This window comes from Microcaecilia unicolor, chromosome 4, assembly GCF_901765095.1.
Source record: "Microcaecilia unicolor chromosome 4, aMicUni1.1, whole genome shotgun sequence".
NCBI classification, from domain to species: Eukaryota; Metazoa; Chordata; class Amphibia; order Gymnophiona; family Siphonopidae; genus Microcaecilia; species Microcaecilia unicolor.
In genome coordinates this window covers 355,719,861-355,742,986 of record NC_044034.1, presented here as the reverse complement: position 1 = coordinate 355,742,986, position 23,126 = coordinate 355,719,861, and the positions used below count along the sequence as shown (strand labels likewise).

General features: G+C 44.8%; 1 protein-coding gene across 1 annotated transcript in view; it reads right to left on the bottom strand.

Moving 5' to 3' along the window:
- The window catches only part of BCLAF3 (BCLAF1 and THRAP3 family member 3), a 127,522-nt gene that overhangs the window by 31,687 nt on the left and 72,709 nt on the right, over nucleotides 1–23,126 (bottom strand). The window contains exons 10-11 of the mRNA XM_030202266.1: nucleotides 18,112–18,227; nucleotides 12,454–12,565 (exon numbers count right to left, since the gene is read on the bottom strand). Of these exons, the coding sequence (XP_030058126.1) occupies nucleotides 12,454–12,565; nucleotides 18,112–18,227 (228 nt within the window). The remainder of the gene's footprint in view (nucleotides 1–12,453; nucleotides 12,566–18,111; nucleotides 18,228–23,126) is intronic.

The following is a 23,126-nucleotide window of genomic DNA, read 5'->3' as shown; positions in this document are numbered from 1 at the left end:
GAGATTTTTTTTTGTACCCCGCGCTTTCCCACTCATAGCAGGGTCAATGCGGCTTACATATTATATAACAGGTACTTATTTGTACCTGGGGCAATGGAGGGTTAAGTGACTTGCCCAGAGTCACAAGGAGCTGCCTGTGCCTGAAGTGGGAATTGAACTCAGTTCCTCAGGACCAGAGTCCACCAGATCTTCAATCTTGTCAAATCTTGAAGCGTGGGATCCAAGTGTGTTGTTTTCACTTTATAATTTGCCATCGTATCTGCATGGTCCCCTGTTTGCTTCTCCACATCATAGACAGTAGTAGACTTAAGTCTTCCAGGCTGCATCGAAAACCACCAATTAGTTATTTCAATTCAGTTCTCGCCACTGTGTCTGCTTGTACAGCAGCTTTCAGATCTAAACAGCAGAAGTCACAAGTCCTGTTTCGTCAAAGGGCCATGATTTTCTGAATCTGGGTCATCCAAAAGGAGGCCCTCACTCGCTTCAGCAACATGGACCAATTCTGCCATTTGGTGGGACCAGGCTGCTGGCATCGGCATTTAAAAAGGAGATAGAACAGCTTTTAAACTAGAAATGGGGGGCAGGCCGACAGTTGCTCAAAACCGCATGGTTCGGGATAAGGTATCACCAAAACAGGGAAGATAAGGCATCCTGATAGTGAGGTTGCAAGAGAGACCGCAGTAGATCAAGTGTCCTTAAATAAAAATCAGACAAAAGATTGCAAATTAATACTGTCAAGTACTAAGCATGATGTAAATAGGAACAACAAACAGTTTGAAATGTCTATATGCGAATGCCAGGAGCCTAAGAAATAAGACGGAAGAGTTAGACTATATTGCACTAAATGAAAAATTAGATGTAATAGGCATCTCTGAGACCTGGTGGAAGGAGGATAACCAGTGGGACACTGTCATACCGGGGTACAAATTATTTCGTAGTGATAGGGTGGATCGAATTGGTGGGGGGTATAGCATTGTATCTTAACGAGAGCCTTGAATCAAATAGATTGAAAATTCTGCAGGAAACAAAACACTTATTGGAATCATTGTGGATTGAAATTCCATGTGTAAAGGGGAAAAGGATAGTAATAGGAGTGTACTACCATCCGCCTGGCCAGGATGAACAGACGGATGCAGAAATGTTAAAGGAAATTAGGGAAGCAAACAAACTGGGCAACGCAATAATAATGGGTGATTTCAATTACCCCGATATTGACTAATGTAACGTCGAGGAACGCTAGGGAGGTAAAATTCCTTGATGAAATCAAGGACAGCTTTATGGAGCAGCTGGTACAGGAGCTGACGAGAGAAGGAAAAATTCTAGACCTAGTCCTTAGTGGAGCGCATGATCTGGTGGGGGAGGTAATGGTGCTGGGGCCGCTTGATAACAGTGATCATAATATGATCGGATTTGATATTAGCTTTGAAGTATAGACAGGAAATCAAATACGTTAGCGTTTATCTTTAAAAAAGGAGACTATGATAAAATGAGAAGAACGATGAAAAAATAAAATTAGAGGAGCGACTGCGAGGGTCAAAAATTTACATCAGGCTTGGATGCTGTTCAAAAACACCATCCTGGAAGCGCTGGCCAAACATATTCCGCGTATTAAAAAAGGAGGACGGAAGACCAAACGACAGCCGGCGTGGTTAAAAAGTGAGGTGAAGGAAGCTATTTACAGCTAAAAGAAAATCCTTCAGAAAATGGAAGGAACCGACTGAAAATAATAAAAAACAGCATAAGGAATGTCAAGCCAAATGCAAAGCGCTGATAAGGAAGGCTAAGAGGGACTTCGAAAAAAAGATTGCATTGGAGGCAAACACACACAGTAAACATTTTTTTTTTTTTTAGGTACATTAAAAGCAGGAAGCCGGCAAAAGAATCAGTTGGACCGCTAGATGACCGAGGAGTAAAAGGGTCAATCAGGGAAGACAAAGCCATAGCGGAGAGATTAAATGAATTCTTTGCTTCAGGTCTTTACCGAGGAAGATTTGGGTTGGATACCGGTGCCGGAAATGGTATTCGAAGCTGACGAGTCAGAGAAACTTAATGAATTCTCTGTAAACCTGGAGGATGTAATGGGGCAGTTCTACAAAATGAAGAGTAGCAAATCTCCTGGACCAAATGATATTCATCCCAGAGTACTGATAGAACTGAAAAATGAGCTTACGAAGCTATTGTTATAAATATGTAATTTACCCTTAAAATCGAGGATGGTACCGGAAGACTGGAGGGTGACCAATGTAACTCCGATTTTTAAGAAAGGTTCCAAAGGAGATCCGGGAAATTATAGACCGGTGAGTCTGACGTCGGTGCTGGGCAAAATGGTAGAGACTATTATTAAGAACAAAATTACAGAGCATATTCAAAAGCATGGATTAATGAGACAAAGCCAACATGGATTTAGTGAAGGGAAATCTTGCCTCACCAATCTATTACACTTCTTTGAAGGGGTGAACAAACATGTGGATAAAGGTGAACCTATTTATATTGTGTATCTGGATTTTCAGAAGGTGTTTGACAAAGTACCTCATGAAAGACTCCAGGGGAAATTGGAGAGTCATGGGATAGGAGGTAGTGCTCTATTGTGGATTAAAAATTGGTTAAAAGATAGAAAACAGAGTAGGGTTAAATGGTCAGTATTCTCAATGGAGAAGGGTAGGGTTCCCCAGGGGTCTGTGCTGGGACCGTTGCTTTTTAACACATTTATAATTGACCTAGAGATGGGAGTAACTAGTGAGGTAATTAAATTTGCTGATGACACAAAGTTATTCAAAGTTGTTTAATTGCGGGAGGATTGTGAAAAATTACAAGAGGGTCTTATGAGACTGTGCGTCTAAATGGCAGATGACATTTAATGTGAGCAAGTGCAAAGTGATGCATGTGGGAAAGAGGAACCTGAATTATAGCTACGTCATGCAAGGTTCCATGTTAGGAGTCACGGACCAAGAAAGGGATCTAGGTGTTGTCATTGATGATACGTTGAAACCTTCTGCTTAGTGTGCTGATGTGGCTAAGAAAGCAAATAGAATGTTAGGTATTATTAGGAAAGAAATGGAAAACAAAAATGGTAAAATTATGTATAATCATACCTGATAATTTTCTTTCCATTAATCATAGCTGATCAATCCATAGACTGGTGGGTTGTGTCCATCTACCAGCAGGTGGAGATAGAGAGCAAACTTTTGCCTCCCTATATGTGGTCATGTGCTGCCGGAAACTCCTCAGTATGTCGATATCAAAGCTCCATCCGCAGGACTCAGCACTTAGAGAATTACACCCACGAAGGGACACTCTGCCCAGCTCACCACCGCCGAAACGGGGGAGGGGAATTAACCCAGCTCATCCCCACACAAGTGGGGGAGGGGAATCCGTCCAGCTCATCCCCGCGGAGCGGGGGAGGGACACCACACCCGCCGATGCGGGGGGATCTGGCTTATCCTGCAACCGCAACCGCGGGAGGAGCTGACTGACCCTAACACCGCCGAAGCGGGAGGGGTACAAAGCTGCCCTACAGCCGCACGAAGCGGGAGGGAGTGCCGGCAGAATTTATGTCTCAATCCAGCCCCGTAAAACGGAGGGGAGAGGAATGCAGCAGCTCACTGTAACACAAACTCGTCTCAACTCTTGAAGAATCCAAGTGAAAGAAGAACTTGAACACGAAGTCCTCCTGAAGTAACTGAAGGCTAAACTTGAACCTAAAATTCAACCAGAATATAAACAGTACAGATATCTGGGAGGGGCTATGGATTGATCAGCTATGATTAATGGAAAGAAAATTATCAGGTATGATTATACATAATTTTACCTTCCATATCATCAAGCTGATCAATCCATAGACTGGTGGGATGTACCGAAGCAGTACTCACCCAGGGCGGGACATAGAAATCCCTGACCTCAACACTGAAGCTCCAAACCGGGCCTCCGCCCGTGCAGCCACAGTCAAACGGTAATGCTTGGAGAATGTATGAGCCGAAGCCCAAGTTGCCGCCTTGCATATCTCTTCCAAGGAGACGGATCCGGCCTCTGCCATCGAGGCCGCCTGAGCTCTCGTGGAGTGAGCCTTCAGCTGGATAGGCGGCACCTTCCCCGCGGCCACATAAGCCGCTGCAATGGCTTCCTTGACCCATCTTGCCACTGTAGGCTTAGCAGCCTGCAGACCCTTACGAGGACCTGCAAACAGGACAAACAGATGATCCGATTTCCGGAAATCATTGGTCACTTCCAAGTATCTGATGATGACTCGTCTCACATCCAGATATTTAAGAGCAGAGTACTCCTCTGGGTAGTCCTCCCTACGAAAGGAAGGGAGACAGAGCTGCTGATTCACATGGAAGCGAGAACCAATCTTGGGCAGGAAGGAAGGCACTGTGCGAATAGTCACTCCTGCCTCAGTGAACTGCAGAAAAGGCTCTCGACATGAGAGCGCCTGGAGCTCGGAAACTCTTCTGACTGAAGTGATAGCCACCAAAAAGACTGCTTTCAACGTCAGGTCTTTCAGAGATGCCCTCGACAAGGGTTCCAAAGGCGGCTTCTGCAATGCTCTTAGCACCAGGTTGAGATTCCACGCAGGCACCACTGAGTGCAGAGGAGGGCGCAGGTGATTAACTCCCTTGAGAAAGCGCACCACATCTGGCTGCGAAGCCAGGGAAACACCCTTCAGGCGGCCCCTGAAGCAAGCCAGAGCCGCTACCTGGACTTTAAGGGAACTGAGCGACAGGCCTTTCTCCAGACCTTCTTGCAGGAACGCCAACACTGAAGAAATTGGAGCAGTGAAGGGAGAAAGTGAGCCTGCTTCACACCATGCTGCAAAGATACGCCAAACCCTGGCGTAAGCAGTAGAAGTAGAGCGCTTCCTCGCTCTCAGCATAGTGGCGATGACCTTGTCTGAGAAGCCCTTCTTCCTCAGACGCTGCCGCTCAATAGCCAGGCCGTAAGACCAAAGGGAGAGGGATCCTCCATCACCACGGGACCCTGATGTAACAGGCCCTGCTCCACTGACAGCCGCAGAGGATCGTCGACTGAGAGCCTGAACAAGTCCGCATACCAGGGACGTCTGGGCCAATCCGGACCCACCAGGATTACCCTGCCGGGATGCTTTGCCACCCGGTCTAGCACCTTGCCCAACATGGGCCAGGGCGGGAACACATAGAGGAGCTCTTGTGTCGGCCACTGTTGGAGAAGAGCATCTACTCCCAGGGATCGAGGGTCCCGTCCTCTGCTGAAAAAGCGCGGCACTTGGCCATTGGCCGATGACGCCATCAGATCTAGGCTCGGCTGGCCCCAGCGCTTCGTGATGTCCAAGAACGCCTGAGCAGATAGTTGCCACTCTCCGGGCTCCAAGGTATGGCGACTGAGAAAGTCCGCCTTGACATTCATGACTCCGGCAATGTGGGCCGCTGAAAGCTGCTCCAGGTTCGCTTCCGCCCACTGGCAAAGACTCATAGCCTCCTTGGCTAGAGGGGCGCTCTTGGTACCTCCCTGGCGGTTGATATAGGCCACAGCCGTGGCATTGTCCGACAGGACCCGTACAGGCTTCAACACCAGTACCGGGATGAACTCCAATAACACCAACCGAATGGCTCTGAGTTCCAGGAGGTTGATAGACCACTTGCCTCTGCAGGAGACTAGAGCCCCTGCGCTGTCCTTCCCAAGCAGTGGGCTCCCCAGCCCATCAAAGAGGCGTCTGTCGTGACGACAATCCACTCCGGGGTCACCAGAGGCAATCCTGCAGACAACTTGTCTGTCTGCGTCCACCAGCTCAGCGCCTTGCGCACTGCTGGGTCCACGGGAAGGCGCACAGCATAATCCTCCGACATCGGAGTCCAGCGCAGCAGCAGAGATAGCTGTAGTGGTCTCATATGAGCCCTGGCCCAGGGCACTACTTCCATCGTGGCCGTCATAGAGCCCAACAGCTGCACGTAGTCCCAAGCCCGAATAGGAGAGGCTACTAGGAACTAGTCCACCTGAGCCTGAAGCTTGACAATCCGATTGTCTGGCAGGAACACTCTGCCCACTTGAGTGTCGAATCGAACTTCCAGATACACCAGGGACTGAGTCGGGCGCAGCTGGCTCTTCTTCCAGTTGATGATCCATCCCAGGGAGCTCAAAAGAGCAATTACCCGGTCCATAGCTTTGCCGCACTCTGCATAAGAGGGGGCTCGGATCAACCAGTCGTCCAGATAAGGATGGACTTGTACTCCTTCCTTTAGCAGGAAGGCCGCTATGACCCCCATTACTTTGGAAAAGGTCCGCGGAGCAGTAGCCAACCCGAAAGGGAGGGCTCTGAACTGGAAGTGTCGTCTCAGGACTGTAAAACGCAGAAAGCGTTGGAGAGGAGGCCAGATGGGAATATGCAGGTACGCTTCCTTGATGTCCAAGGAAGCCAAGAACTCTCCTGCCTTCACTGCCACTATAACAGAGCGGAGAGTCTCCATGCGAAAGTGCCTCACTTCCAGGCCCGATTGACCCCTTTGAGGTCGAGGATAGGCCGGACAGAACCTCCTTTCTTTGGAACCACAAAGGAAATGGAGTAACGTCCCTTGCCAATCTGATTTTTTGGCACCGGAACGACCGCACCCCGGCGGATCAGGTTGTCCAAGGTCTGCTGCACTACCACAGCTTGACCGGAGACTTGCAGGGAGAGAGTACAAACCCGTCTCTTAAGGGTTGGCAGAACTCTAGCTTGTAGCCGTCTCTGATGACTTCCAGCACCCACGCGTCTGAAGTTATAGTGGTCCACCCGCCCAGAAACGAGGACAGCCGTCCTCCAATCTGCACTGGGGCGTGGACCAAGGCCCCGTCATTGGGTACGAGACCCTGGGGGAGGACCGGAGGGAGCACCTCCGGGACGGCGGTCTCTGCGAAAGGAATGCTGCTTGGGGGAGAAATTCCTCTTGAAGGAAGAGGGGGCAGAGGAACCCGACTTGCCCGGGCGGTACCGATGGGCTTCCTGCAACCGTCCTCTGGAGGTATCGGGACGAGTACTAACCCGAGCCCTGACCTCTGGTAATTTCTTGCCCTTAGACGTGCCGAGATCGGTCACGATTTTGTCCAGCTCGACCCCAAAGAGCAGCTTGCCTTTAAAAGGCAATCTAGCCAGGCGGGATTTAGAGGCGTGGTCAGCAGACCAATGTTTCAGCCAAAGCCACCGCCGCGCAGAGACTGTCTGAGCCATGCCTTTAGCTGAGGCTCTCCAGACATCATACAGCAAGTCTGCCAAATAGGCTAAGCCCGATTCCAGGGCCGGCCAATCAGCCCTCAAGGAATGATCCGAGGGGGAAGCCCGCTGCACCATAGTCCGGCACGCCCTGGCCACATAGGAGCCGCAAACTGAGGCCTGCAAACTTAAAGCAGCTGCCTCAAAGGACGACCTTAAGGCCGCCTCCAATCTTCTGTCTTGGGCGTCCTTTAGGGCCGTGCCACCTTCCACCGGCAACGCCGTTTTCTTAGTCACCGCAGTGATTAAAGAATCCACGGTAGGCCACAGATAGGCCTCACGTTCACTCACAGCCAAAGGATAGAGGCGGGACATAGCCCTAGCCACTTTAAGGCTCGTTTCCGGGACATCCCATTGAGCCGCAATTAAGGTGTGCATGGCATCATGCACGTGGAAGGTTCTAGGCGGGCGCTTCGTCCCCAGCATAATGGCAGAGCCAACAGGGGCTGAGGGAGAGACGTCCTCCGGAGAGGAAATCTTCAAAGTGTCCATGGCCTGTAACAACAGGTTGGGCAAATCCTCTGGGCTAAAAAGCCGCGCTGCAGAGGGGTCATCCGCTCCAGCCGAGCGGGGATCTATCTCCTCCAAGGAATCCGCAAAGGATCGTTGGGAGACCTCAGACACGCTGCCCTCATCTACATCGGAGGAGACAAAAGTCCTCCAAGCCCTGGAAATCAACCCGAGGGCGTTTACCTCTGGGAACCTCAAGCTCTTTATCAGAAGAGGGAGCAGGGGCAGCGTTTTGCATGAGGAAAGCCTGATGCAGCAGCAAAACAAACTCGGGGGAGAAACCCCCCAGACTGTGCACTTCCGCAGCCTGGGCAACAGCCCTAGACGCACTCTCAACCGGCGCTCGCAATAGCGGGGGAGAGACATGCTGCGCATCCAAAATGGCGTCCGGCGCGAAACTCCGTGAAGGAGCCGCGCGGGAAGAACGGCGCTTAACTTTAGCCGCTTTTGTGCCGTCGCCCAAATTAAGGGCGTTCATGGCATTAATGTCTCCAACCTCAAGGGCGGCCCCGAAGAAGCCGTCCGAGCCGCGTGGCCGGCCAAGATGGCGGAGGCGAGGAGCGGGGGATGGGCGTTTATGGCGGGAAAAAACCGCCACGCCGGAGGAACGACCGGGACATTCATCGGTCACTAAACTATCACCCATCAAGGGCGAATCAGGTTGTAAAACCCCCGCATCCCCTCTAGAAGCGCTCCAGCGATCCGGGGAGCGACCCTTTGCGCCCTCGCCCTCCGACGCCATTGCCACGAGGAGAAGAATCGGGGAACCCCCTGCCCGCTATAAAAAGGTAAAATTACCTGCTTGCCGCTCCGAGCTGTAACGAACTGGTGTCCCAGTGAGTAGCTGCAATGAACGTTTAAAGAAACGTCGAATTAAACGCCTTTAAAGACGTTTAAAAATATTTTTTTTTTTTTTTTTTTTAAACGGAGCCAGCGGGAGGGGGGAGAAAAGGAGGGACCTGGCACCACCAGGTTTGCACTTGCTCAAAAGAGCCCTCAACCCCAGGCCTCAACAAAACCTAAGGATTAGGCTTGGAGGCCTAGCCAGAGCTGCTGCTGTGTGTGACCACCACCTGCTGAGATAGAGAACATACTGAGGAGTTTCCGGCAGCACATGACCACATATAGGGAGGCAAAAGTTTGCTCTCTATCTCCACCTGCTGGTAGATGGACACAACCCACCAGTCTATGGATTGATCAGCTTGATGATATGGAAGAGGATGTTATAATGCCTTTGTACCGCTCCATGGTGCGACCGCACCTCAAATATTGTGTTCAATTCTGGTCACCGCATCTCAAAAAAGATATAGTGGAAGTAGAAAAGGTGCAGAGAAGGGTGACGAAAATGATAAAGGGGATGCGCCTTCCCTATGAGGAAAGGCTAAAGCAGCTAGGGCTCTTCAGCTTGGAGAAAAGGCAGCTGAGGGGAGACATGATAGAGGTCTATAAAATAATGAGTGGAGTTGAACGGGTAGATGTGAAGCGTCTGTTTACGCTTTCCAAAAATACTAGGACTAGGGGGCATGTGATGAAGCTACAATGTAGTAAATTTAAAATGAATCGGAGAAAATGTTTCTTCACTCAACGTGTAATTGGGCTCTGGAATTCGTTGCCAGAGAATGTGGTAGGGGCGGTTAGCTTAGCGCAGTTTAAAAAAGGTTTGGACGGCTTCCTAAAATTAAAGTCCACAGACCATTATTAAATGGACTTGGGGAAAATCTACAATTTCTGGGATAAGCAGTATAAAATGTTTTGTACTTTTTTGGGATCTTGCCAGGTATTTGTGACCTGGATTGGCCACTGTTGGAAACAGGATGCTGGGCTGGATGGACCTTTGGTCTTTCCCAGTATGGCAATACTTATGTAGTTATATGTACTTATGTGATTCACATGGCTGAGTCTCATGCTCTGACGCCGTAAAATATTGGGAAACCACTCCGGTTTGCGACCACATCAGCGTTAGACTCTGTAGATATTACCCCTAATTCACTAGCATGCAATGGGGTAGGTAACTGCTGGAGTGCGCCTTTTTCAGCAAACAATTGTAGGAATCAACTGGAGCTTCAGGCTGAAGCGGCCAACTCATGGTGACATTACCGAAAGTTCTCTCCAATACTTTTTAACATATTTGTTAGTCCATTGGCTTTACTTGTTCAATCGTTTGGGATCAGTTCTTATTCTTATACAGATGATTTTCTTTTAGTTTTTTATACAGATATGAATTCAATCGATTTACAGCCTCTTCAAATGTGTTCAGAATGTGTGGCGGGTTGGCTATGACATCATTTAGTTTTGAATCCTGAAAAATTGTAGCTTGTTGGGCCACTGGGGCTCTGTCTCTACCATCTATTAATCCTTTTCTCTTTGGTAGGAACATTGTCCCCGTTTCATCTTTCCATTATCTTGGGGTTGCCCTGGATTCTTGTTTTTTGGTCCGCAAATTTCTAAGGTTGTTAAAACAGGATTCTTTTTTCCACGTAAACTAAGATCAATTCGTAATCTATTGGATTTTGATGCACTTTGTTCCATGTTTTATGCTTTCCTTCATTCTAGATTCAACTATTGTAATGTTATTTATGCAGGGATTTCCAAACATAACCTAAAGAGATTGCAAACTTTGCAAAATACTGCAGCACATATACTGTCAAGTTTTTCGTTTTGATCACGTTTCACCTCTTCTCCAGCAGCTTCACTGGCTAACTATTGATTTTCAGGTTAAATTTAAAATTCTAACTCTAACCCAAAAGGTTCTTCACAGTGGATCCCGTTTATCTTGCTTCCTTGGTGATTCCTACTTTGCACTCTTTGAATGATAATAGTTTAATTCTTCCCCACCCCTCTAAAGCTAGACGGGAGTTCACTAGATCGAGTGCATTTACTTTTTGTCACCTGCACTTTGGAATTTCCTACTGCAGCAGCTCTGTCTTGAAACATCCGCTACATCCTTTCACGTTCTACTGAAAGCACACCTCTTTCAACAAGCCTTTTCTGTTTACGTAAAGGCCGACCCTGCAACGAGAGACCAGGACTGGTAGACGGAAGTTGAGTGAATTATTATTCAAGTTGGATTTTATTGTGAATTTTTGTCTCTGTATGTATGTTTGTTTTTATTGTATGTGGTTAAGTAGCTAGTTCTTTTCTATTATAAACTGACATTTTCCTGTTTTTCTTGTTTTAATTGTATTTTATTGCTTTCAATGTAAATCGCTTTAATTTGCTTGCAGTGAAAGCGGTATAGCAAATTTACACTCAGAATTACTAGGCAGAGCAAAAAGCAGTAAAAATTTCTTAAATGGCTAATAGTACTGATCCTACACACCACCAAGTAGTGAATTAATGGCCTTTAATTTTTCTTCCAAATCCAAGAAAAAAAAAAAAGATCCAGAAAAAATGCAATTTCAAGGAAAACCATAAAACATCCTGCAATGTTTCAAAAAGCAGTTTTTCTTCACCCAATGGAGTCATGTCAAACACTATACAAAAGGCATTTGGATATAATAAGTCTCTAGTGTGTGTGCATGCCTTTAAAACCAGCACTTTTACATTAGAGTATGAGCACTACCACTTATGTTTGAAACACTGGATACGAGAAGGTGGGCAATTTAAGTTCGTATCAGTTTTGAGGAAGTAGTGTTTTGATTACTAATTAACATAAAACAGAATACCTGGCTAACAAAGACAAAAATGGACTTCAATACACTGGATATTCTACCAGGAGAAAAGCTAACAGCACACTGGGGAATTAGCAGCCTTACCTGGGGTTGGGATTTATGCATGGTGCTGGAAGACAGTGCACTGCTAAAACGCAGCATACATACAAATATTGCAAAATTCTGGATTTGAAGTGGACCACTGGGGATGCATGACACAGGGAAATAATTCTAAATGAATGTCCTTTAGAAAAAAATATATATCCTTATACAAATCCCTTCAAAAATCCCTGTGGTTAATGCAAGGGTTCTCAACCCAGTCCTTAGACAAATGAAGCCAGTCTGGTTTTCAAGATACCCACAATAAATATGCATGAGATAAATTTGCACTGCTTCCATCACATGCAACTCTCATATACATGGGTCATTGTGAATATCCTGAAAACTTGACTGGCTTGGTGTTTCCTGAGGGCTAGGTTGAGAAAACCTGGGCTAATGTAATGCTCCTCTTGATTAAATATTTTACTTTAAGTCAGTAACTTTAATTAAAAAAAAAAAAAAAAGTTAATGCTTGCCTGGAAAATATTGGTTTTCCTGACATTTCACGTATTTGGTTGCCAATAACAAACTATCCCACTCACAGGTAAGAGGGTGCTATCATTTGTAACATCACAAGAGTGTTTGTGGCTTCATAATCAATAGGACCCAATCACATTCAGAGTATGCAAGGTACTATGACTATTTTTAAAACTAAGCTGCTGAGGAACAGCAGAGAAGCAGCCAAGATTTTTAAAGTAATTTAACAGTAAAATAAAAGAAAATCACTCTCAGGATCACACTACTATTGTGCACTTAAGATTTCAAAGTGCACACATGCACCAGTTTTATTTTAAATGGTCTTAGTTCAAAATAATTTATCCAACTTTGATCTCTGGCAAACAACTTTTGAAAACAGGGCTCCCCAAAAAAAGCTAGTTGCTGTATGATTCTAAGAACTTTTTTGTAACAGATTGCAACTGTACAGGAATTACAATTGCAGGATTACATCAGCATAAAATCAAGCAGCTAGATTACCGAGTGAGGTTTCCCAACAAATTTCCTGAACGGTGCTCTCATGAACCTGGAGGATTTCTCAAATTCGGTTTTACGGTTCGGTAAGTTTGACAAGCTGGCGCTCTGGTCATCCCTAATTTAACAAAAATAACGAACACACACTGAGCTCAATAGGAAATACACATCTCAGTATCATCAAAACATAATGGAACTAAGTGTGCACAGAAAACTCAGCAATATCTTTTTACCATGAAGCTGGCCACTTCAAAGCAAGTATTAAAGGATAGCCAACAGATGATGGGAAAACGTCTGAGATGCAAAATTTGCAAGTTTTGAAAGTTTTACAGCTAGCCATGAGCTACTGCATAGAATGTTGGCATTACAAGTATTATTTGAAAGCATATTCTCTATATTCACTGTAGATAGGGTTAATGTCAGCAATCCAATAATCTAATCTCAACTATGAAACATTTTTAAAGTTAAAACAGAAAGTACAAATATTATAGGCAAGACATCAGTTTCACCGTCGGGACACAAGAAATTTTATAATGGCTAAATGTCATGGCAAACTATAAACACACTAAGACTTATTCTGGAGTTAATTACAAGTTGTAATACATTTTATTGGAACATACAGTGCTTTGCAACAATCTTCATACTCTTGTACAATTCTCACAATGTTGTGTAAAAAATTCAATTCAAGTATTAAAGGAGTTCCCCTGATTTACACAGTCAATATTTTACTTGTGAAAGTGAAATTTGGTCTTACCTGCTAATTTCCTTTCCTTTAGTCCTGCTGGACCAGTCCAGACTACTGGGTTGTGCTTCCCACCAGCAGATGGAGACAGAGAGCACTGATTTTAGTGCCATCACCACTCCAATGATTGCCTGAACCTTGCCAGTATGCTGATAGAGTTAAACAATAAATTCTCAAACAAACCAACACTCAACCGATGAGCTAATGTCCCTCAAACAGGGTTGCCATGCAAATATACCACCAGTGGGCCGCTGCTTATCAAATTATCTGAACTGCTTAGCAGCAAGGGAAACACCTAGAGTGTATGGTAGTAGTCTCTGCTTAAAACTCACCTCTTCAAGGCTGCCTTCGGCGCCTAACCACTCGAGATAGATAGAATGCCCCAATCTATCCACCCTATCAGATTAACTGTTCACTCGTCCTCTAGATTGTTCACTTGTCTTTAGATTGTAAGCTCTTTGAGCAGGGACCGTCCTTCTATGTTTAAATTGTACAGCGCTGCGTAACCCTAGTAGCGCTTTAGAAATGCTAGTTAGTAGTAGTAGTAGTAGTCTTGGGCAGGATCTGGACAGATCTATAGCAAGACTAAAATAAAGGAAATTAACAGGTAAGACCAAATTTCACCTTCCCTGTCATCCTGCCAGACTAGTCCAGGCTAGTGGGATGCACCCAAGCTGTACAGATGCAGGTGGGAAGATGACACAGCCCATTAGGATGGCTCTGCCAAAGGCAGAGTCCTCCAAGCATGGATATCCAGTTATAATGCTTAATAAAAGGAGTTCAGCAATGAGCATGTCACTGCCTTACAAATGTCTTCTTCTGGAGCTACTGCCTTAGCCTCATCCCATGAGGCAACCTGCACCCTGGTGGAGTGGGCTCTCCAAACTAATAGGTACAAATGTCTTGTCCAGTACATAATCCATTTTGATGGTCTCTTATTCAGTGAGATAAAGATGCCTTAGATGCCACTTCTTCCTTGTGCGGATCTTCGTGTAGCACAACAGACTGTTAAAGTTACAGAAAGAATTTTTCCACGCAAGTAAAACAGCAAGACTCTATGAATATCCAGATTGTGCAGGATTTTCCTTGCCCATCTTTCCTGGTAAATGCCAGGAGATGAACTGCCTGATTAAAATGAAAGGGAGACATGATCTTTGGAAAAAAGAAAGGAACTGAGCCTATCACCAGATTCTTCACAAAAGTGAGGCAGGTATCTCGGCAGGAAAATGCCTGCAACAGACTCGTCTGGCTGAGCAAATGGTCATCAAAAATGTTGCTTTCACAGATAAATCTGAGTGAAGCCTGCTTGAGAGGTTTCGGTATCCAAACAAGGCACCCAGAACAATAGGCAAATCCCACTAAGGAAGAATCGAGCAGGATGGAGGACAAAAGTTCTTTGAACCACCTCAGAACACAATGTCCAGATGCGCCACCAAGAAGACCTTATCCATCCTCTCTCTGAAGATGGTCCAGGTGGCAGCACTGGCCTGAAGAGGTCTGAATAGACCCCACTCTAGACTCTACTGCAAAAAGGCAAGATACTTGGTATATCTGTCACAGAGCCCCTGTTTGAGTACCAGAACTCAAACATGACAAACTCTTACACAGGCAAGCAAAGTCAAATGTTCTGTGCCTTAAGCAAGGTTACATCCACAGCCACAAGTAACCCTTACATATTAATCACCACCTCTAAAGGGCCAAGGTATAAGCCAAAAGGGTTCTGTGTTCTCCATGAGAATCAGCTCTTGCCTTATCAGATCCACCAGTCAGAAAAGAGCAACTGCTCCTCTACCAATAGGCTCAAAACATAAGTATACCAGGGATGCCAATTCAGAGCCACCAGGATCACAGCCTATTAAGAGTGGGAATACACAGAGAAGGCTGTCTATTCTTCCACAGCTGTAGGAGCACGTCTAACCCTATCATACCAACTTTTCTCCTATGACTAAAGAACCTGGCTACTTTGGTATTCTGCTTGAATGCCATCAGCTTGCACACTGGAAAGCCCTGGAGGTCCACTGTCATTTAAAAGCCTAGGCCCCCAATTCCCACTTGCCTGGGTCCAAGACATTTTGACTAAGGAAATCAGCTTGCACACTCCTGACTCCTGCAATGTGAACAGTGGACAGGGCTACCAGATTGTTCTCTGCCCAATGACAAAGTAGAGCCCACCTTGTGCACTCCTGGTACTGCCCTGCTTGTTGATATAAGCCATGGTCATAGAATTGTCCAAAATGATCTGAAATGATCTTCCCACTACCAGTGGGAGAAACCTCAGAAGGGCTCACTGAACCCATCTCTTTAACAAGGCTTACCACAAAGATCAATCAATGTGAATTTACATAACTCCTCCACACATAGTTAGAAATGTCTTATAATATTTGATTGTTACACTACTATCATGTCTTATCGTTATCATGTTGCCAAAAATTTTCTGTAACACAATGTCTATTTTCTATTATATTTCCACAACCCATGATGTATTGTAAGCCACACTGAGCCTGCAAATAGGTGGGAAAATGTGGGATACAAATGCAATAAATAAAATAAAATAAACAAGACACAAAGAGAGGCCAGAACAACTCTGGGATAAAATTCCTCAAAAAGATAGACTGAGGGAAACAAAAGCATTTCAATTTGTTTTGAATCTCTTTTGGGGTATTGTCAGATCTATCATTGTAAAGTTGAAACACTTTGGCGCCACCAAGATATTGCCTCACTTAGGCTGTTCCTGCAAAAGCATCAGCCATAGGTTAAGGAGAGGTCACTGTGAGGCCTAAAATTATTTTATTTATTTCATTGCATTTGCTATACCGTCTTTCAATGTGTCATCAAAGTGGTTTACAATATTAAAGTTAAAAACAAAAAAAAATCCCATTCTAAGTCTATTCTAAAAACAACACAACACCACATAAGGAAGGGAATATGAATAGCACACTAAAAAAAAACCCAACCCCACTAACAATTATGAAAACACATTAGGAATGAAGGGAAAAGAATACAAAACTAGAGAGGTATCTGAAACCAGGGAAGACAATGAGACTTCAACAATTCCAATATTACTCCACAAACATAGCCCATATGTAAGGGTGACAGGAAAGTAGCCACTGCTGGGTTTCTGTCAGGTACTTGTGACCTGGATTGGCCACTGTTAGAAGCAAGATACTAGGCTAGATGGACCACTGGTCTGACCCAGTATGGCTATTCTTATGCTGCACACACGTGGGAGAAGAGTTGTAGTTTAACAAGAAGAAAGTCGAGCTGCGGTCTTAAGTGATATGTGGCATAAAACAACCAGCACATCATCCTGCTGGCACAATCCCTAGTGTAAAGACATGGCAGTAACACTATGTTGCTTTGCAGCTGTGTCAGGGAGTTTTGTGAATATCGAGGAAAATATATGGTGTAACGTGCAGGCAGATCCTAGAGGAAACCTGATCCAGGTCTGCCACAGACCTGAAACTGGCAAGAAAATTTACCTTTCAGCAAGACAATCATCTTAAGCACAAAGCAAAAGCAACAATGGAGTGGCTGAGCAAGAAGTGGATGTCCTCAAGTGGCCTAGTCAAAGCCCAGACCTGAATCTAATAAAAAATCCATGGCAAAGCTTCAAGACTGCAGTCTACAGCTGATCCACAGCCAACCTGATGAGCTATTCTGCCAAGAGGAATGGGCAAAAACTGCACCATCCTTTTGTACAAGTTAGTAAGACAGTTATCCTTAATGACTTATGGCTGTTACTGCTGCAAAAGGGGATGCTACCAAGTCCTGAGTAATGGAATACAACGACAAAGACTTTTTGGTTTCTTATTTTTTTTGAATATTTCTATAATTGCTCTTTCACTTTGCAAGTGTAGACTATGTTTGTGTAGATCAGCAAAAAGCTTCTACTTTGAAACATTTTGTAGTATATTTTTTAAACTGCAAAACATGAAGTACAAAAGCACAGCACTATGCACTATAATTATCCAAAGATGATGATGAACATGAGCTTATAAGAATGAAGACCATTACTCATTTATTTTAGATATCTATAAAAGTGTCAACTGAGATTTAATAGAAAAAAATGGACTTTCTTGGACAAGTTTAATTGAGTCTTAGAGGCAAAAAAAAAAAAAAAAAAAAAGATAGAGCTAGATTGACTTAAGTGTGCTATCACATTAATGCATACTACAAACACTGCCAACACACATTATTAAGAAACTAGTAAGGAAGGCCCGTTTCAAATAGCAATGAAACGGGCGCTAGCAAGGCTCCCCTCCGTCCCTTTGTGTCTCCGTGTGTCGCCGGCCCCCCTGCAGCCTCCGTGCGAATGTGTGACCCTGGCCCTTTTGGCACGCCCCCCCGTGTGCTCCGCCCTCGACGTCATCGTGTTTTGACGCGAGGGCGGAGCAGAGGTAAAGTGCAGTACAATGTTGGAGCTGAGAATGTGCTCCGCCCTCAACGTCATAACGTTTGACGCGAGGGCGGGGCCCACAGACTGTGATTTTCTGTGGCTTCAGAGCTTCGAACTTACGAACCTGGCTTCAGTGACGTTAGTGCGAATAGAACGTTGAGGGTGAGTTTTATATATATAGATAGGCCACATTTTACATGTGTTAATACCTGTGGTAACAGTAGTACCTTTTAGTAAATCTAGCCCAAACTGACTTGTCCAAGGTCACTCAGTCATCCCTATAAGAAAATTAGTCTTGAACTTGTACCTCGCACTTCTCCCTTTTCCTCCATTCTGAACAGGAGTCAGATGTGTTAGAGCCGCAAATTGTCAGAGATGAGGGGTTGCACATAGAGCCAAACAAAAATTGGAGTGTGTGCAAGACAAAACACATATTAAAAAAACATTACAGATTCTATATCCTGCATTCATGCAATATGGCTTAAACACATTGAGGCTCCCTAAGATTTCTTTGCTCTCAGATTACCTGTCAGCAATGTCAGCGTCCAACACCTTCTCATCCTCACTGCGTAGTCTCTCTTTCCGCCTCCTTTCAATGTCATGCCGGAGATCATGTGGGTCATCAATAACTTTTGCACCTGACTGAAAAATACATGAAAAGAGCTTTGTTTCATTCATGCAGAACCACCTGTAGCATAGTTTGTTTCTTCATGTTTTTATAAATTGAAACAGATCAGGATGCAAATTGTTTGTCACCAGTTTGCTATGGCCGACTGGAAAATCAAAGCAAGTGACAGTGCAATGCAGGCCTTTCCAGCACAAGCAGTGAAACATGAAGTGCTTCTCTTGGGCACCACTGCTTCTGCCTTTCTCTTCAAAATCTATCAAACAGAGAAAGTGGTAAGAATAGCAATGCTGTAACTACTTCCCGCTTCTCTTCATTGTGCTGCAAAGGCAATAAATTCCACACCTTCCCATGGAATTGCTGCAGATATAGCCAAACCAGGTCACAGAGCTTTTATCCTGCAGCATGTTCTAGCTCCTTTCTCAGTCACAAAAGTAAGATTTTGGAGGCTCTGGAACTACCTGACTAGAAGGAGATGGTGGCTTAAATTGTACATCATACGCTGCAGGCATTAATACTTAAAATATCAAAATAGAGGGGGCCTCCAGGACTTAGGAGGTTATTCCTTGATGTACTCAATGTGATATGACCTGCTTTCACAACTACACCATTAAGGAAAGAATTACTGCCAAAGCCCACTCAATGGAACAGATTCTTTGGAAAGCCTGTAAGGTGGGAATTTTTGTGGACTTATCAAAAGCATCATGACCTACAAGACATTACAGTCAAGCTGACGGCAAAATACATGCCCAGACAAGGAAGGCAGCAACGTGGGCACTGCATCTGGCTACAGTGCCCTTCCAGGAGTAAGCAGAAATTTGGCCTAAGGAGCAGAGGGAGGCGTTTTCTAAATGGAAGCAGGTGACCTGAGGAAAGACACACCTGAGGAACCAAACACAGGAGTGTGGACAGTAAAACTGCTGGAGGATGCCATGCTGCTTAGGACAGAATTGTGGCTGTTTCTTTGAGCGGCTGGATGGGCTTGGAGGATATGGTGTCTGACAGTGCAAGGAAGATGGGAGCTGAGACAGGGGTGGATGGGAAGTACAGATTAGGGCCCATGGTAGGTTTACCCATTGTAGTGTATGAATGTGCCAACTAGGCCTGAAAGATGTTCACCACCATCAGGTCCCCTACTTGAGGAATGAAGGTTTGCTTATACAAGGCAGGGGGGTGGAGGGAGGTGTCTGTGGCATGGAATGACTTTACAGACAATTGTGTGGGGAAACAGAGCGAGGAGGAGGAGGAGGAGGAGGAGGTTGGTTGGCTTGAAAAATGGCTCATGTTTGTCTCAGAAGCATCAGAATCTTGTATATGAGGATCCTTGGCTGGGGATGAAAACTTTTCATAATTCACACCTGCTCCCACAACAAATGGCAGGAAAAAAGGTAGGTGTCAGGGTGATAGTGGTAAAGAATATTTCATATTGAGATTCTGAAGATAATTTTGGAATGATGTCGTAATTCTGAGAAGAAAATACAACATGGTGAATGTATATGCCCTTAGTGAGAACCAAGGAACTTTTCTTGATGAACTTCACATGGGGAGAGAACTTCTCCACCACCGCCAACTCCAGACTCCGCTCATTCTGCCTCGCCTCACCCTATGCTTGGAACAACCTTCCTGAGCCCTTACGCCAAGCCCCCTCCCTGCCCATCTTCAAGTCTTTGCTTAAAGCCCACCTCTTCAATGCTGCGTTCGGCACCTAACCCTTACCGTTCAGTGAATCCAGACTGCCCCAATTTGACTGCCCCTATCGGACCGACCGTTCACTTGTCTATTAGATTGTAAGCTCTTTGAGCAGGGACTGTCTCTCTTTGTTAAATTGTACAGCGCTGCGTAACCCTAGTAGCGCTCTAGAAATGTTAAGTAGTAGTAGTAGAGATATCAATGCAGCGCCCTCTGAAAACCTTGACATCTCAGGGGGAAAAAGTGTGTGTATGGGGGGGGGGGGGGGGGGGGGGGGGAGGAGTTGGTTAAGGAATCTAATGGGCAGTGGGGATGTTGGATATTTGAAGATTTCTCCACCCAAAAAGGACAACGACATAACTTTTTCCCATCCTCACAGGATGTACTTATCTACTGACCTGCTGTTAACTGGACAAAGAACTGGTTAAAGAAATGACAGATGCAGGAATTAAAGGAATCACCTAGTTAGATCATGCCCCAAGAGTGGGTGTCAATTTGCTAGAAATGGCAGTTTGTAAGTGGTTGTGGAAGCTGAACAATAGTTTGTTAGAGGTTGGAGGTGTCACTAAACGATTAAGAGTTGTCATTCTAGTACACTTTCTGTATTGAATACAGGTGAGTCCAACAATGGTATGGGAAGGTTTTCAGGAACTATTTTTTCATGGAAAGGGTAGTGGATATATGGAATGCCCTCCTGCGGGAGGTGATGGAGATGAAAATGGTAATGAAATTCAAACATGCATGGGATAAACACAAAGGGATCCTGTTTAGAAGGAATGTATCCACAGAATTTTAGCGGAGATTGGGTGGCAACACCAGTAACTAGGAAGCAAAACCAGTGCTGGGCAGACTTCTACGGTCTGTACCCTGATTGTGACTGAATAGATGGGCTGGAGTATAAATTTTAAGGGGCTTCGACGTTAGCTTCAGGACTTTTAGTACAAGAACATTGCTGAGCAGACTTCTACGGACTGTGCCCTGAAAATGGCAAGGACAAATCAAACTCGGGCATACATATAAAGTATCCCATACCATGTAAAATGAGTTAATTTTGTTGGGCAGACCGGATGGACCATACAAGTCTTTATCTGTCATCATTTACTATTATTATTAGTTACATTTATATCCCACATTTTCCCACCTTTTGCAGGCTCAATGTGGCTTACATATAACCTATAACGGCGTTGCCGATTGCGGTCTGAACAAATACATGGTATGAATGAATACAAAGTGATATTGTGGTAGAATGTGGTACATGTATAGTAGGTAGAGCTGGGGGAACTTAGAGAGGAAAAGGGGGAAGAAGAGTCAAGTAATGTTCGTTACAGTCTTTGGTTGCATTGTGTCACAAGTGAACTATGTTACTATGGGGTAAATTGTTAATGTGAGCAGCAACATAAAGATAGATAAGATTTTGGAAGTAGGGGAAATTAGAAGCAATAAAGGTATGGGAAAGATGGCACAAAATTCAACCCTCAGGGAAAGTTTATGTCGTCATGCTGAGGGCAAAGCAAGTACATTTTGAACATAGTAATACAGCTGGTTGAATTCTTCCATAAAGACCTTAGTGCAGGGATGGGGTGTATGGTTTTAAAGGTAAGGGATGAAAAGTGGAGGAAGAGAGCTTTGTGGCCCTTCAATGATTTAAAAAGACAGTTTACCTAATTTTATGAAAGTCTATAAAAGAGTAGAAGCATTAGGGGAGATTTTTGATTTTGATTAGCAGAGTATTACATAATTTAGAGGTACAAATTACTAATGACAGATTCCATATTTATTATTTGAATTATACTCCATTACTAACTAGATTGTTACCTATTTTGAGCACTCCCAATATATATTCTAGTGCAAGTTTAGGCCCCTGTATAAGAGAGACTTTCAGTTAATTTCTTGGTGCTGTCCTCCTTGAATATCCAGGCTGGTAATGTTTAGCCTGAGGTGAGCAGGAGGGGTTGGGTGTGTCTAATCTCAGAAAATATACGGTGGCCCAGTTGTATGCTACTGTTGAATGGAACATGCAACAAACTTTCATTCCTCCCCCAAATTAATTTTTAGAACACCTAACCGCTTCCAGATTTTGATAATTCAGCTTAATCATGAATATGCCAACACCATCCCAGAATGATCTTGTAAAAATCCATTACTGGATACTCATGAAGACAATTTCCAAAAGCCATTTACTTGAGTAACTTATCTAGATAAACTGGCTATCTGAATACTGCCAACCATATAAGAATGGTTAAACTTGTGTGACTGTCGAGTCATATTCTTTTGTTTTGACTCTAGCTGCTACTCTAGGTGACCTTCTAGTCTGTATAATGGTTGAGCTGGCCCTGACTGCACCCTTTTCCATCCTTCTCCAACCTCTTCACATCTGCTCCCCCCACTCTCTCTCACTCACATCTCAGTCCTTTCAATCGGTTATCTTGCTCCCCACCCCATCCCCATCCCTTCACTCACTCTTGCTCATTCTCCCACCCTCATTTTTCCTGTTCTTCCTATTCCTTTGCTCCTTCTCCCTTTTTGTACTGTGGTCACCAAACAGCAGAAGTAGTAGGGCCCAAGAAACCAGCACAATATGCAACAGTGAGGTTAGGAAGCTGACAAACTAAGCAGCAGCAGAAGTGGGACTCAGGAATGTACTCCTTGTACATTTCGTTTTGTCCATTTTCCCTAATTTATATTCCCCATTTATACAGAGGTGGGGAAACTGTGCAAAAAGGGAGGCCATATGATTGTTCCCATCTGAGGGTAAGCAATACTTTCAAGTTCAATGCTATTTCCTCTGTGAGCTAAAAGAATCAGATATGATCCTTGCCTATCTGTGACACTTCCATTTCCATGATACAGCTGAGATGATTTACATGGACATTTTTGCTCAGTTTCCTCAGTGCCCAGAAAAAAAATGGTAGTGAACAGCATCTCTAGGCTATTCTTCCAAAATTAAACCCTGGGAAACAGATACCTGTTACAGGTGACCAAAAGTGCCAATCAAGGTCAAGATCAAAGCTTTGAAGAGAGAGAGTTCTGCTTACACATTTCAAACTTGTGCTAATTTACTGACATTCTAAGGGTGGTGGTGGAGGAGTGGCCTAGTGGTTAGGGTGGTAGACTTTGGTCCTGGGGAACTGAGGAACTGAGTTCGATTCCCACTTCAGGCACAGGCAGCTCCTTGTGACTGGGCAAGTCACTTAACCCTCCATTGCCCCATGTAAGCCACATTGAGC